A 13,276-nucleotide genomic window follows, 5' to 3' on the forward strand; every position below is an offset into this window, starting at 1 on the left:
GATGTAAACATTGCCTGAGCATATATCTACTTTATGTATATATATGTGTATAAATATATGTGTATAAATATATATACACACACATATGTACATTTGTGTACTGCAGGACTGACCTCTTACTCTGTGGCAATTCCCCTTTACGAGATAGGCTTAGTCTCCTTAAAGCAGCTTTCACTGACTAAGCACTCCATAACCTTTTTTTCCTCCTATGTTTAATTTTCAACCACATTTGGGCACACAGGTAGAACAGATCTGTATTTTCCTCCGTGTATCTAAAATTCATGAAGGGTTAACATTCTCCATCTGGCTGAAAGCTTTTTGAGAACAGAATACAAAAAGAAGAGGAAATGAAAGAAGAGGTCATGTCATTTCCCATCTTCATGGTTAAAAGGAGGGAAACCCTCAGCAGTGTCCAACAGTTTTCTGGTTTTAATCACTTTACAAAGCATAATAAAAATTGTAGTTTTAGGAGAACCAAGCCTGGGAATTCATTTCCTTCTCTAGGAAGCTGGCCATCTTTTTCTAGGCCTCAAATCCTTCATCAACGTCTGAAATCAGCACCTTTCCTGAGCCCTCTGGGTTTGTAGAAGAAACAAGTTGTGTGGTTTATTTCTTTTTGGGGGACTCCAACCCAAGTAGATGAACAACCCTTCTGCAGCTGTGTATGTAGCTGATTTCTACATAGAGCGGAAGAGTAAGGGAGATTGAGGAATCTTTACAGCACTGCTAGTTTGCTGGATGTCAAAGCACAAAGACTGAATAGTAAGACAACTTTTCTAGACCTTACAGTTTCACCTTCCCTGCTGCTGCTGGTCTTATGTTAGTCTTGCAAAAAACCTCTGCATTTATCTGTTGTAGACCAGAAAAGTGTCCCGAAACATTTCCAGCCAGCAGAGGGTATTATTGTGGAAATGCTTGTTCTTCCAGTTGTCATGTAAGTGCTGTGACATCAGTACTTACTTACCTAGAGGTCAGTAGTGGTTGGGAGAGCTTTTTACAGTTAACTAAATTGCACCTCAGTGTTTCACTTGAACTGAAAGTTAATTTTGTGTGATTCCTGAGATCTGAGGTTCCAGCAGCACAAAGTCTTGCAGGTGTGCCAGATGTTTGCAGCTTAGCCAAGTGGTCCATGCATCAGGAAGTGAGTTAAAGAGTAGGTATCCTCAGAAGGATTGCTCATGTGTTCAGCTTTCATAGATTAAGTGCTTGCAGAACTGGAATCAGAAAGGTTTCGGAATGCAGTGGGATGATGATCCTCCTTATCTTGTTATATTTACAGCATTGCTTGTTCTGTTTCAGATGTTTGTGGCCCTTCTCTTCTGGTACCAGTTCTACTGCGGGTTCTCTGGCTCATCAATGATTGATCAGTGGTATCTGATCTTCTTTAATTTATTCTTCTCTTCTCTTCCACAACTGATTACTGGTGTGCTGGATAAGGATGTGCCAGCTGAAGTGTTAATTGCTGTACCTCAGCTTTATAAAAGCGGACAGAATATGGAGGTAAAAACTTCTTGATTACTGTAATTTCTTTCCTGAACATCTTTAGTTTCAGCTGAAAACCAGCCCTGCTCTCAAAGGGTAGATGACTGATAAATACAGTCTGAGAAGTCAGTGTTATTATTTTGTGATATTTCTTATCTGAGTCAAAATGCCAAAAGTACACCTAAGCAAAAGACAAACAAACAAACAAAACCCCAACCAGCCATATTTTTAATACGTGACAGGAGAGAGCACTGGATGATTTAATTCAGCCTAAACTGAACACCTCCTTCATGGTCCAGGCTCACAACCAACCACAAAAATGAAACAGATTGCACCTTGTAGCTAGTGTGGGCTTTCACAGAATAACCTCACAGTACTTACTCAAAACTTCAGTCCCCAGCCCTTTACAAAAAGAAGAGAAAATGGCCTTGGGAGTAGCACAATAAACTTAGTCTCTGAGAGAGGTAGTCACAGATGACAGATTCAGCTGAAATACCTGTTGAAAACACCTTGTCCCCATCTGCTTGAACTGTACAATGAAAACAGAGGGAATTGCAGGAGCCAAACCATTCCTGTTAATTACAGGTACTGTGTACTGTGGGAAAATCTTGCTGCTTAGCAGAATTATCTATATGGAGATGTTGTTTTGAAGGCAAAAGTCTTCTTTAAAGTATCTTACAAAGCTGTCTTCTGAGAGGACACAGTAAGTGTTTTTTACCTCCAAGTGTACACCTGTATTTGGTACCCCACACATGTAGTGGCATTGCTAGATACTCTCCTGGAAAGATGAAAGGAGAATTTTAGTGTAACTTACTTTAGTCCATTAGTCCAAATTCTGTCTTTTTCATCTGTTGTTTTCTGTTTTCTACATTTCTTCTGTTTCACTGCATCACACTTGAAAGATCTGTAATATTAATGCCTTCCTTTCTTGCACATTTTTAGGGTGATAGAAATCTTGCAGTGCCTTAAGGCTTGTTGGGAGGTTATGTCTGCCTGTCTTCAGCTCTCAAACTGAGAAGTTTCCAAGGTTCACAGAACAGTTATTTCTCATAGACAAGCCCAGAGATCCTTCTAAGGTTTTTTTTAAAGCTATTGATGATATTCTCTTTATAGTTACCTAAAAAGGCATTTTAAAAACTTAAAAATCCTGTTTCAGGTAGGATCTCTTTCAAAAAGAGATTCAGGGCCTATAGAATTATAGAATAGTTTAGATGGTTCTGGAGACCATCTGATCCAGACCTCTGGTCCAAACAGCTTCAAACCTAGATGAGGTTTCTCAAGTCTTTAACTAGTCCATTCTGAATGTCTCCAACACTGGAGATTCCACAACACCTCTGAGCAAACTGATGCAGATGTTAGTTCAGAAGTAGGCCAAGTAACACCATAATTCTTTCTAAGCATCTTGCAATTCCCATTTTTAGTCTGCAATGATATTTTCCACAAAGGGAAGAAGACCTCATGAACCCAGTTGTTGGACATGTAGAATATATACCAAAATTGTATAAATATTTTGCCATTTATAAACTATTTTTCCTTGTTTCTAGGTCCCTTATATGACCATACATACCCCTGCAATTGTATATTTCTGTAAACCAAAATGTTAGTTTAATACTGGTTTTAGCAAGCAATTTTATGCACACACTTAGAGAGATGTGTGTGTATGTATATATGTTGTATATACATATTTATAGCATACATCACTGCATGAATTTCCACTAAAGACCATTGTTGTGGATGTTCTCTAAGTTTATGTGCATTTTCTGTTTTCTCTTCTCTGCCAATAAATACCCTGTGCATATGTGGTGTAGAACCCATTTATTCATGTTCATTAGTTGTCTGACTGTAGTTGCATAAAATAGGGCACCTCCATAAATGTTTCCTGGCCTGAGCATCAGACTCAAATTACACCCTCTGCCAGGAAAAAAAAAAATAAGGCAAAAGACTTCCATCCCAGAACAGAGTGACTTGCAGGTAGACTGTTCATGCTTCGTCCCCCAGGGTAGCTAAATGACTGGCAAAGTTACAAAGCTATTTCCCCAAGCCCTTAAACCTTGAAATATGCCCCTCAAAATACCTATCCTGGCAGATATCCAGGATCTTCATTGTGATCTGATTTTCTTAAATTTTTTTTTTTTTTTTAATGATGCAGGAGTACCAACCACACATGTTTTGGATGAACATGATTGATGCTATGTATCAAAGCCTGGTTTGCTTCTTCATCCCCTATTTTGTAAGTGTTTGGTTTAAGCCATTCTATTTCAAGCATTTGGAGGAGAACTGGCAACTCAGCTTGGGCTAAATTCTGTCTTCCTTTTTACAGACTTACTATGATTCGGAGGTGGACATCTTCTCCTGGGGAACTCCCATCACCACAATAGCTCTTTTCACCATCATCCTGCATTTGGCTATTGAAACCAAAACTTGGGTAAGGTACCCACAGCCTACATAGAAACTCACTGGCACATACATAGTTCTTCTCTTAGTGCTTCCTTTCAAAAATATAAGACGATTGCTTCTTTCCCTCAGCACATTCTACTTTTAGCAAGCATTTTAAACAAACATGGAGAAGGTTTTAAAGTATGATCTGCAAACAGCTTTGTAGTGTTGTATTTATAATAAGAATTTATAAATATACAAGGCTCTAAACTTTTTGCTGTGCATGGATTTGACTCCAGAAATTAAGGAATTTTGATTTAAATAAGTCACAGCAAATTTCTCAGAATATAAAGAATAATTATACTTTTGTTCTTTTTTTGGTTGCTGTTCTAGACTTTTCTTCACTGGACATCTTGCATCTTCAGTATCATTTTATTTTTCTTTGTGGCTCTGGTTTACAATGCTTCCTGCCCAGTCTGCCATCCTCCATCCAATCCCTACTGGACTATGGAAAGGCTGATGGGAGACCCTATGTTCTATTTTGCTTGCATTATATCACCAGTTGTTGCGTTGCTGCCCAGGTACTGTATCTTCTCTCCTATCTTTTCTTGTATGTAAAGGCACTTTATGCATATGATTGGGAGAGCAAGAACATTTTCCACCCCCCCTCTTTTGTTTTGCCTGCCAGCCAACTCACTTTCTTTCAGCAGCTGATTATATGAAGTCAGGTTGTCAAACCTATTCTGTGCTTCTGACCACAGGAACAGACCACAGCTCCTGACCATAGGCCACAGGAGTGGGATAATTGTAGACTGTTGGTCAAACCTCCTGGCCATGCAGAGGTTTGCTGCCCTGTGAGGTTTTCTGTATTGCTTCCAGATTCAGTCCATCCTCACACAAAAAGCACAGTACAGAAATTCTCATAGTACGTTGTGGACCTACTTGCCTATTTCTAGATGTAGGAGGCTTGCTCTGCAGACTTACCGCCTTTGCCTTCGATTCCTCATCAGGAAAGATGAAAGACTGTGCGTAATCACAAGGTGGATCACTGGCTAAAGAGTCAGATTTATCACTCTGCTTAATTAAGTTATTAATCAAAATATTAGCACAGCATTCAGAGCTGTCCATCTGCAAGCTTTCTTGTGTAGAGCATAAGAACAGCACATAGAACTGTCTTATTTTTCTGTGTTGTACTTTTGGCTTGGATATTTTCTCGTAATAACGTATTTGGTATTTCCTTCTTTCCTTTCTTTTCACGTGCCCATTTTCCTCTTGCAGATTCCTGTACAGAACCCTCCAGGGAACACTATTCCCAACCCAGCTTCAGCTTGGACGCCAGTTGAGTAAACTGTCCCCAGAGACTCGCACCCAGCTTCTCACCAAGTTGAATGTAAAGGAGACAACATGTCAGACACGGCTCTTTGCAGACAGCTTCTCACCGAGCCTTGGCTCAAATGCTAGTGATTGTTCTAAGGCTAATAACCAAAGCACTCCTTTGCAAGCATCTCCTCAAACAAGGGAGTCACTTTTCCAAGAGCACACAAAGGCAGAACAGAAAACAGATCAGACTGCAGCTGCCTCTCCCCAGGGTGCTGTGTTGTATGAGGAAAACAAGCTCCCCTCATCAGCCAGTAGTCTGGAAAGGTCTGTGGGATTTCATGAAGTTCAATGTGGCACTTCAGAGGTGGAGTCGTTGCCTGTGGGAACAACATTCCCATGGAGCACAGCAGTTGACCAAGCAGACTTCAGTTTGTTGAAGTGGATCACATCAACTCCACTGTTCAGTCACATTGGGACTGTTCTACAGGTGTCATCCAGCAGTTTACAAAATGAAACACAGGACAGTATGTGTGTGCTTGGCTCTTCTTTGCATGTGGACTTCAAAGGCTTAAAAGAAGAGAGCTCAAATAACTTGCAGGGCAAAATGAAAGGAACCCCAACTGATCATTGTAAAAATGACAATTCCGAGACCACCTTTTTATGACGTGGGCCATAAAAATATTTATATATTTTCTATTTGCACACATTTATAGTGAGATTACTCTATTTGTTTCCAAAGGTGAAACAGAAAATCAAAGGTACAAAATGATTATTTAAGAATGTTTAAATACAGTTTATTGAAATAAGAGCTTTAAATATAAAAAGAAACACTTGAAAGTTCCATTTATATTGTTTTATTTTTTCATCTCATTTTGTAAGAAAATGCCTTATCTTTATTTTTCAGATGCTTCTCTTTTATTCTGACACATACTGTAAAAGCAAAGGATCTATCTACCATATTTGAAAGGACTAGATTCAGCAACAATTATTGATATCATTATAGGCAATTCAGTAATCAAGGAGGAAAAACCATGATAATAAAGAGTCACTGTATTCCATCCATCATCTGCTTGCCAGGGTGTTTTGTCACTGAGGCAAAGCTATGGAATTATTATACACCTCTCTGTAAATGTTAACAGTATCTTACCACCACATTAATAATACTGATATTTTATAAATGACACCTTGTTCTGATATTGCAGCCATAGCATTTGGTGTGTCATGATAAAACAATAAATAAATGACCATCCGTATTGCAAAGTGACTTCCCAGTCTGGCATTAACTGTAACTCAGCCCTTCCCTTGGAGTAGCTGGCGTTTGGCTGGGCATGGCCTTACATCATGCTGTACAAAAAGCTTGCTGCTTGTTTGTAAGGAAGGATTTGGTGGCAAAAAGCTGGTGCCTCATGTCTGCTGTAGAGTTTGGGTGGGGAAGCCTGTGATCTTCAGTGCTGGAACCCTATCACAGGTGCTGTTACTGAAGGGGTCTGTTCTGCTTGCTAGTGGGGTGAAGGACTGACAGAGAGGAATTTTGTGAGATGCCTTTGCTGTTGTTTCAGCCAGGTTAAATCGAGTTCTTGGCGATGGTGAAGCCAAATGACCAGCTGTGAGGGTACATGCTAAGCAGAGGTATTTGAGCCTGGTGTAAAGCAGGCTATCCAGTCCCAAAAGCAGGAAGCTGCACTGCTTTCTGAGGTTATGCCTGAGCTGACCTCACGTGGTTGTAAATCCCAGACTGCCACTGGTACATGGGTGTGCGGCTACCCTGTGCCAGGCTGATGGATCCCAGCCTTGGAACGCTGCTTGGTTCTTTCACACCTGGTCACCATGACCACATATGCACTATGTGCTGCACTTCTTTTCCTCTTTGCAGATTTTCAGATGGCCTTTGCATTTCTTGCCATCAGTTGTGTAAGGCCACAACTTGTTCGTGCCATGCTCTGTGCCTGGCAACCTGCCTGCCATGTGGATTGCCTCAGCGTGGTAAGACACAGTGCCTACCATCTGTCACTTGCTAATCCGCTCAGGATCTTTTTTTTTCAAAGATTTATATACACTGGCCTCTTTCCCAAAGGCTGAATTGATAATATGATACTGTAAAATGCCAATGAAAGGAAGAGATGAAAGCAATGTAAGTAAGAGCAGTCAGCCTGTAAATGTGTTACCCTCATGAGACATGACACATCCTCATGTAACTAAACTGCATTTTGGGATTAGAATTGACTAGGGACAGGGAAAAGGCATTAGGGACTCACTATTGTAGTCTCCTGTGAACAGCTTTTAGCATATGATTGATTTGAAAAAAATGAACCTGAAGCAGAACTTCTTTCTTTTACCCTTGAGTTAAAGAGGAACATTGGTTTGTATGTATAGGTTTTAGTGGAGGAAAGCATGCCTGTTATTGACTCATTTGTCACTGGCTGAAAACATGCTGGCATTTCTCTGCTATAATAACTGTGATGGAAATGGGGCATTCGAAGTGTCCACTTGGTTTCCACAAAGGCAGGTGGGCTTCTGCCCTGTTGGTGCCAACACAAGCCAGGAGTGTGAGTCTTGATACACACCTCTGAAGCAGGGCAGATCCCGTGCCCTCAGAGCACTCTCCACTCACTGGAAAGGGAGCCTGCAGAACTCAGCTCAGCTGTAGAAACCTCCTTTGCACAGGTCTCTAGCTGGGGGAGATACCTCCATGTTCAGGTATCTCTCATTGTTCTACCAGCCTTCTTGGTCTTGATAGTAACTGTTGGGATGACTTTGCAGGTAATTTTTTTGCAGGGTTAGCTGGCTGTATTTAACACATCCTGTGCAGAGATTGCTGTTCTAAATACTCATCTGTGTGGAGATGCAGTGTCTTTTAATGTCAGAGGAGAAATCAAATGACACTTCAAAATGTGTAAATGTTGCCATCTGGTTAGAAACCTTCATCTGCTTGTAAAACAGGATCTCACAGAAGGACACAGTGTCAGATACCAGGTGGGCAGAGTTCATAGGTTTGCAGGATGTTAAATTCAGTCTAAGAGTGTCACGGGGTCATAGCTGGAGCTTGCCAGCGATGTCACACGTGTGCCCTCTCTCAGTTACTGCAGCAGCCCTAAGAGCCAGGTGCGGATCTCCTGAACTTACTGACTCCTCTGCACCTTTTCACAGCAGAGTTGGTGTCCCACAGGCTTTCGTGGGATTTGCTGGCAGCAGAAAGGGCTGGAGCATCACTGGGCTTTGGCTCAGAGCTGTACTTCACACTACTTTTTTCAAAAAGAGCCTAAATTCCTCTCTGGCCATGCCTTTGCGGTACAAGATTTGGTTTAGTTGTTGTGCTTTCAGTGTTTCGAGGATTATTTCTGTAGGAGAGGGATAGAAGGGTTCCTTTGGGACTGAGAGGTGCTCATGCACTGCCAGATAGATGTGTTAAGTTGCCACTGTGAGTGTGAGTTGTACATCTGCATCATATATTTAGGGAAACTGTAGATCTCAATCCTCAGCTGCTGTAATCATCATAGCCTTTCCAATACCTGCAAGCTGACTAACCCCAGCTGGGAATCAGGCCTCCATAACTGCTCTATTTTTTGTAAAATAAAAAAAAAAAAAAATCCTTAGAGATATATTTTGGAATACCTAAGGTGTAATTAACCCCTTTGTACTGAAAGATAAAATATCTTTATTATGGCAGCAATCCTTCAAAAATGTATTAATTTAATCTTAAATAAACCAAATAATCCTGCTGACCTTAATGTAGCAGTGGCCTCAGCAGGGTTGCTTGTGTGCCTACAGATAGGTAGGAGGACGTGCCACATTGAGACCAACATGTGCCAAACCTGCACAGCCAGTTACCTGAAGGCAAGAACCAAGTCAGCTGGATGTCAGCAAGCAAGTTGTCTCCATTTTTTTTTGGGAGATACATTGTAAAATCATATAAATAAAATGTAATTTAAACCACAGTTTGGAGGGGAAAAAAAGCCCAAATAGGTTTCACATTTGGAAAGAAAATATTAAGCAAACTAATTATTTACATTTTAAATCAGTTCTCTCTCCAGCTGCCAGAAGACAAACACATCAAAGCATGTTACTTGCTGGGCTTTAGGGCTTGTCAACATTTTGAAGCTGCTATTAATATTTGAAAATTTTTAGCTAAATAAATACTAATTTCTTTTTGAAGCTGTATACATTGATTTTAATAAAATAGAATAAACTTGTAAAGTTATTCCTGTTGGTGCAATTGAGGAGTTGTTATATCAGGCAAAACAAAGCTTTAAATTCATGAGACTAATCCACAAAAAGCATGCAACTGTTTATTAAAAGATTCCACAAGGCAATTAAAACAATACCCATGTTTGGTCTTTTACCAGCAACAGCCCCCTGTACACTGAAATATTTGCAATGAATTCTGCAAGCACTTCTGTGTCTGCTTGACGTTGCTGGCTGAAGTAGTCCGGATGAAATTAATCACTGAGAAGAAGAGAGTTTTGAATTAAGCATCACAGTGTTCCATACTTCTTAGTCTTATTTATGGGAACCAGCTTCTCAGTGATTTATCCATTTAAAAAATTCCTTCTGGATGTATAAAGATCTTTTAGAAACAGCCAGAAGTCTTCTATCAGGTTGGCTCTCTAGTCTCAGAAATTTTATCTCACACATATTCCAGGGCACTAGAACTGGGCATATAAATATCAAAATGGAAACAAAACAACCTTCCACTATTTTTTCCAGGCTTTTCCAGCTATACATCACTGCTCTGTGTGCCCAGTCATGAATCTTCTTGCTGCCCTCCTGCACTGGCTGTGGAACCACAGCCTTACGCCCTGATTAAAATTTCCTCAGACCTTTTCAGATTATTCAAACAGAGACTGTTCTTGCTTCTATTACATGACTTCCTGAACTACCTTGCACTGAACTTTGATTTATCATTTATTCACATCCAGTTCACTGCTCAGGGCAGCAGTCTGTGCATGCTCCCAGTACATCTCCTGAAGGCTCTACCCACTTAATCAAGTACTGCTTTGCTGTGCCTTGAGCCACCTTTCTAGTGTCATGCTCACCTTTTGCTGCACTCCAGGCTTATAGTTCCTCTAAACATTACTGACTGCCTGATCCACACACACAAGATACAGAGGATTTGAGGAGGTTTACTTGTTAAAGTTGCTATATAAAAGGGTTTTGCATGAATACTGGTTTCAGTAAATGGAGATGTTCAGCTTAAAATAAACTGTCAGAACTGTGTGTGCTTGAATCATCTGGGAGTGACAATTCATAGAACATAAACATAAATCTGCATCAAAACTTGAAATAAATAAATACATTTTTTAAAGTCTCATGTTTTTGCAGCAGTTGGTTCTTGGTCCAGACTGATGTATGCCCCAGGCATTTTTCAGTCCAGCATTAAATGAAGCTGTGTGCTTTTGAAGTGGAGCACACATGGCAGTTCCAAAAACAATGCTGATAAAGCCGTGCACTGTGATGGTGCAGTAACAGCTATGTGTCGAAGGCACTGCAGAAACCATGAGAGGCAGGGCCATGCAGGTGTGGTAAAGTGGGTGAGGAAGGAAAGGCACTGCCGGATGCTATTCAGAAGTCCTACAGCTGGTGGGGAGATAAGGGGATCTTCAGAGCTTTCCAACTGCCTTTTTTGCCTTCACAAAGGTTCTGCACATCTCCCTCTCTGCCTGCTAGTGGACTCCATCAAGCTTAAATTTTACTGGAGCTGCACCACAAGTGAATTTGGTTTGTTACTTGCAGCTGAGAATGGATAATGGGGTTGGAACTGAACTCATGCTGACTCAGATGGAGGTAGGTCGGCACCTGCTTTGCAAACAGGAACGTGCTGGCTGTGCCCCAGTCAGGAGCTCTCCCAAGCCAGGGACCAGGGCAGGTACCACTACTGGTCCCGCAGTTCCTCCCTGTGTTGAAAACCAGGGCAGGAGCCATAGCAAAGGGGCCTCGGTGCCATCCCAGGGCAAGCAGCCCTCCACTGCTCACTAGGCTGAGACCACAAATTTGCCTGCAGTGTCCTGGTAGTGACCAGGAAGGGAAGCAACAGCTAACATGGCAGAGAAACTTCCTGCTCCATGAGGAATCCCCTGTGTCATTGCATAAATGCCTCCATGTTTCTCCCCCGTGCTCTCCAGTATGAATCCCGGCCGTCGGAAAGCCCCTGGGATGGTTGCACTTCCTGCAATGCAAGATGCCATGGGGAGTCCTATGCTGCCTCCTGAAGGGGCCCCTGAAGCACCTGTACTGAGGCCACTGCCCCAGGGATGACAGGCACCTTTGCCAGTAGCAACAGCTCCATTGGCCACCCCATGTGCCTCTCACTGAGCATTCTTTCTGCTGAAGGAGACTCTGTGTGGTCACAGCCCACGTATCTTCAGCTGAAAAACACAACAGCAAAATGTTTTGCTCTGGCTTAAGAGGTTCAACGGGGAAAGATTTACATATGTCTCTGGGTCTGGACACCCATATCCAGACAAGGGTTGTCCAGCTCTCCTGGGCCGTGAAACCCTATAGTATATCACACACTCAGAGGGATCATGGTGCTTTGTGTGCTTTAAAATTTCCTGTGGTTTCCCAGGGGGCTGGCCACCCCTAAATCTCAAAATCTAGAATTAGAAGCCACTGTTGAAAATGCCAACAGTGCCATGAGGACTATGCTTTATCTATATGGAAGAAGAGCAGTTAAAAGAAAAGACTAACTTTTAGGGAAGGTTTTTCCATATAGCTGCATGAGGAATTATCTCTATTTTGAGCAGCAGCTTCCATGTGGCTTTAAGTACAGGTGTTTGCTCTGTGCAGTAATGTCTCCCTTGATACATGAAGTGCAGCACTACATAAATCCTTCCAAGATGAGGTTTAGCATATCCTCGCCAGGGCAGGCAAAGACAGCCAGGTCCTGCAGCCAGCTCTGCTGCTGGAAGGACTTTAGTTGGGTCAGCTCTAAAAATCCTGTTTCATCAGCTCATCTTGCATAGTGCCTGTCTGTGATGTAGCCCTGGGCAAGGTATGACTAAACAAGAACCTTCTTAGAAGCAGATTAAAGACATCAGCATTTAGCTTGCTCATGGCTGTTGCTGCAGCATGGAAATACACAATGCAGGGAAATATTCTGTTAGTGAACACAAAATGCTTGAAAGAGCCTTCTGAGAGACTGGGAAAAGTGTCAGTGAAGAGCTGGCCAAGGTGAATTAAAGCTGCTCAAACTGGGTGGAATGCCCATTCCCTCTGCAGGGAGACGTGCTGGGACTTTAACTCCTCTTCATTACCTGGGCAGTTCCCCTAGTCAGGACAGGGTGCAGGTTTCCAGAGGCAGCGTTGACTCAGAGCTGGACCAAGGAGCCTCTCACTTTGGCCCCACAACCTTTAAACACAGCACTGCTGTAGCTAAAGTTAGCATTTCCTGGCCCAAAATTCCCAGTGATATATTGCTTGTGCTTGTTCATCACATTTTCCAAAAGCTGCAGGTTTTCAAGTCTCCAGTTTATTCCTGGACCACCCATTTTATGTGCATGAAGGCACTGAGTTGTCCCTGCAGCCAGACTTGCTTGGATGCAGTTCCCACCTTTCCACCCTTCCTCATTTTCCTCCCCAAAACACAGTGCCCACAAAAATCTACTTGGACTTTCAGAAACTCAAACCACAACAGAGATACTGCTCACCATTTGCATGCCTAGAAAAAAGCAGGAATGAAAACAGCAGAGATGCCTCTTGTTTAAGTAGCATCTTGGCTGACACGTCCTTCACACCCCACACAACTGCCCACTGAAGGGCCTGGCGCTGCTTCTTGTCCTGTTCTTTATGTGCAAATGCTCCAAAACTTGAGATCAAGAAAGGGGATATTGAGCTTTTCACTTTAAAAACCTGAAAATGCAAAGCTCTTTCTTTTTTTTTAAATCAAATTGCTGATGAAAATGTGGGGGTTATATTTACTAAAAACCCAAATTACCAACAAACTCTCAATCAACCGTGTGTACTGTTAGAGCTGCATGAACCATTTTTAGCCCGAGTGGGCTGGGTGTTTGCAGTTTGTAAGATCCCTGTCATTTTACAGACACAATTAACTTCATAGCTGGATTGTTTTGCTTAACACTCAAGAACTCAATAAAACCATTAT

The 13,276-nt window shown here is 41.9% G+C and overlaps 1 protein-coding gene across 2 annotated transcripts in view; it reads left to right on the forward strand.

Annotated features, from left to right (window-relative positions):
* The window catches only part of ATP10A (ATPase phospholipid transporting 10A (putative)), a 115,524-nt gene extending 106,197 nt beyond the window's left edge, over positions 1–9,327 (forward strand). The window contains exons 17-21 of one of the 2 annotated variants that reach the window (XM_010394200.4): positions 1,300–1,500; positions 3,632–3,712; positions 3,803–3,907; positions 4,252–4,439; positions 5,137–9,327. In XM_010394200.4, coding sequence (XP_010392502.1) covers positions 1,300–1,500; positions 3,632–3,712; positions 3,803–3,907; positions 4,252–4,439; positions 5,137–5,842 — 1,281 coding nt within the window. In that variant the 3' untranslated portion in view covers positions 5,843–9,327. The other variant, XM_019282954.3, reaches the window with a different exon arrangement.
* Positions 9,328–13,276: the final 3,949 nt, after the last annotated feature.

The sequence above is a fragment of the Corvus cornix genome, chromosome 1, assembly GCF_000738735.6.
Source record: "Corvus cornix cornix isolate S_Up_H32 chromosome 1, ASM73873v5, whole genome shotgun sequence".
NCBI classification, from domain to species: Eukaryota; Metazoa; Chordata; class Aves; order Passeriformes; family Corvidae; genus Corvus; species Corvus cornix.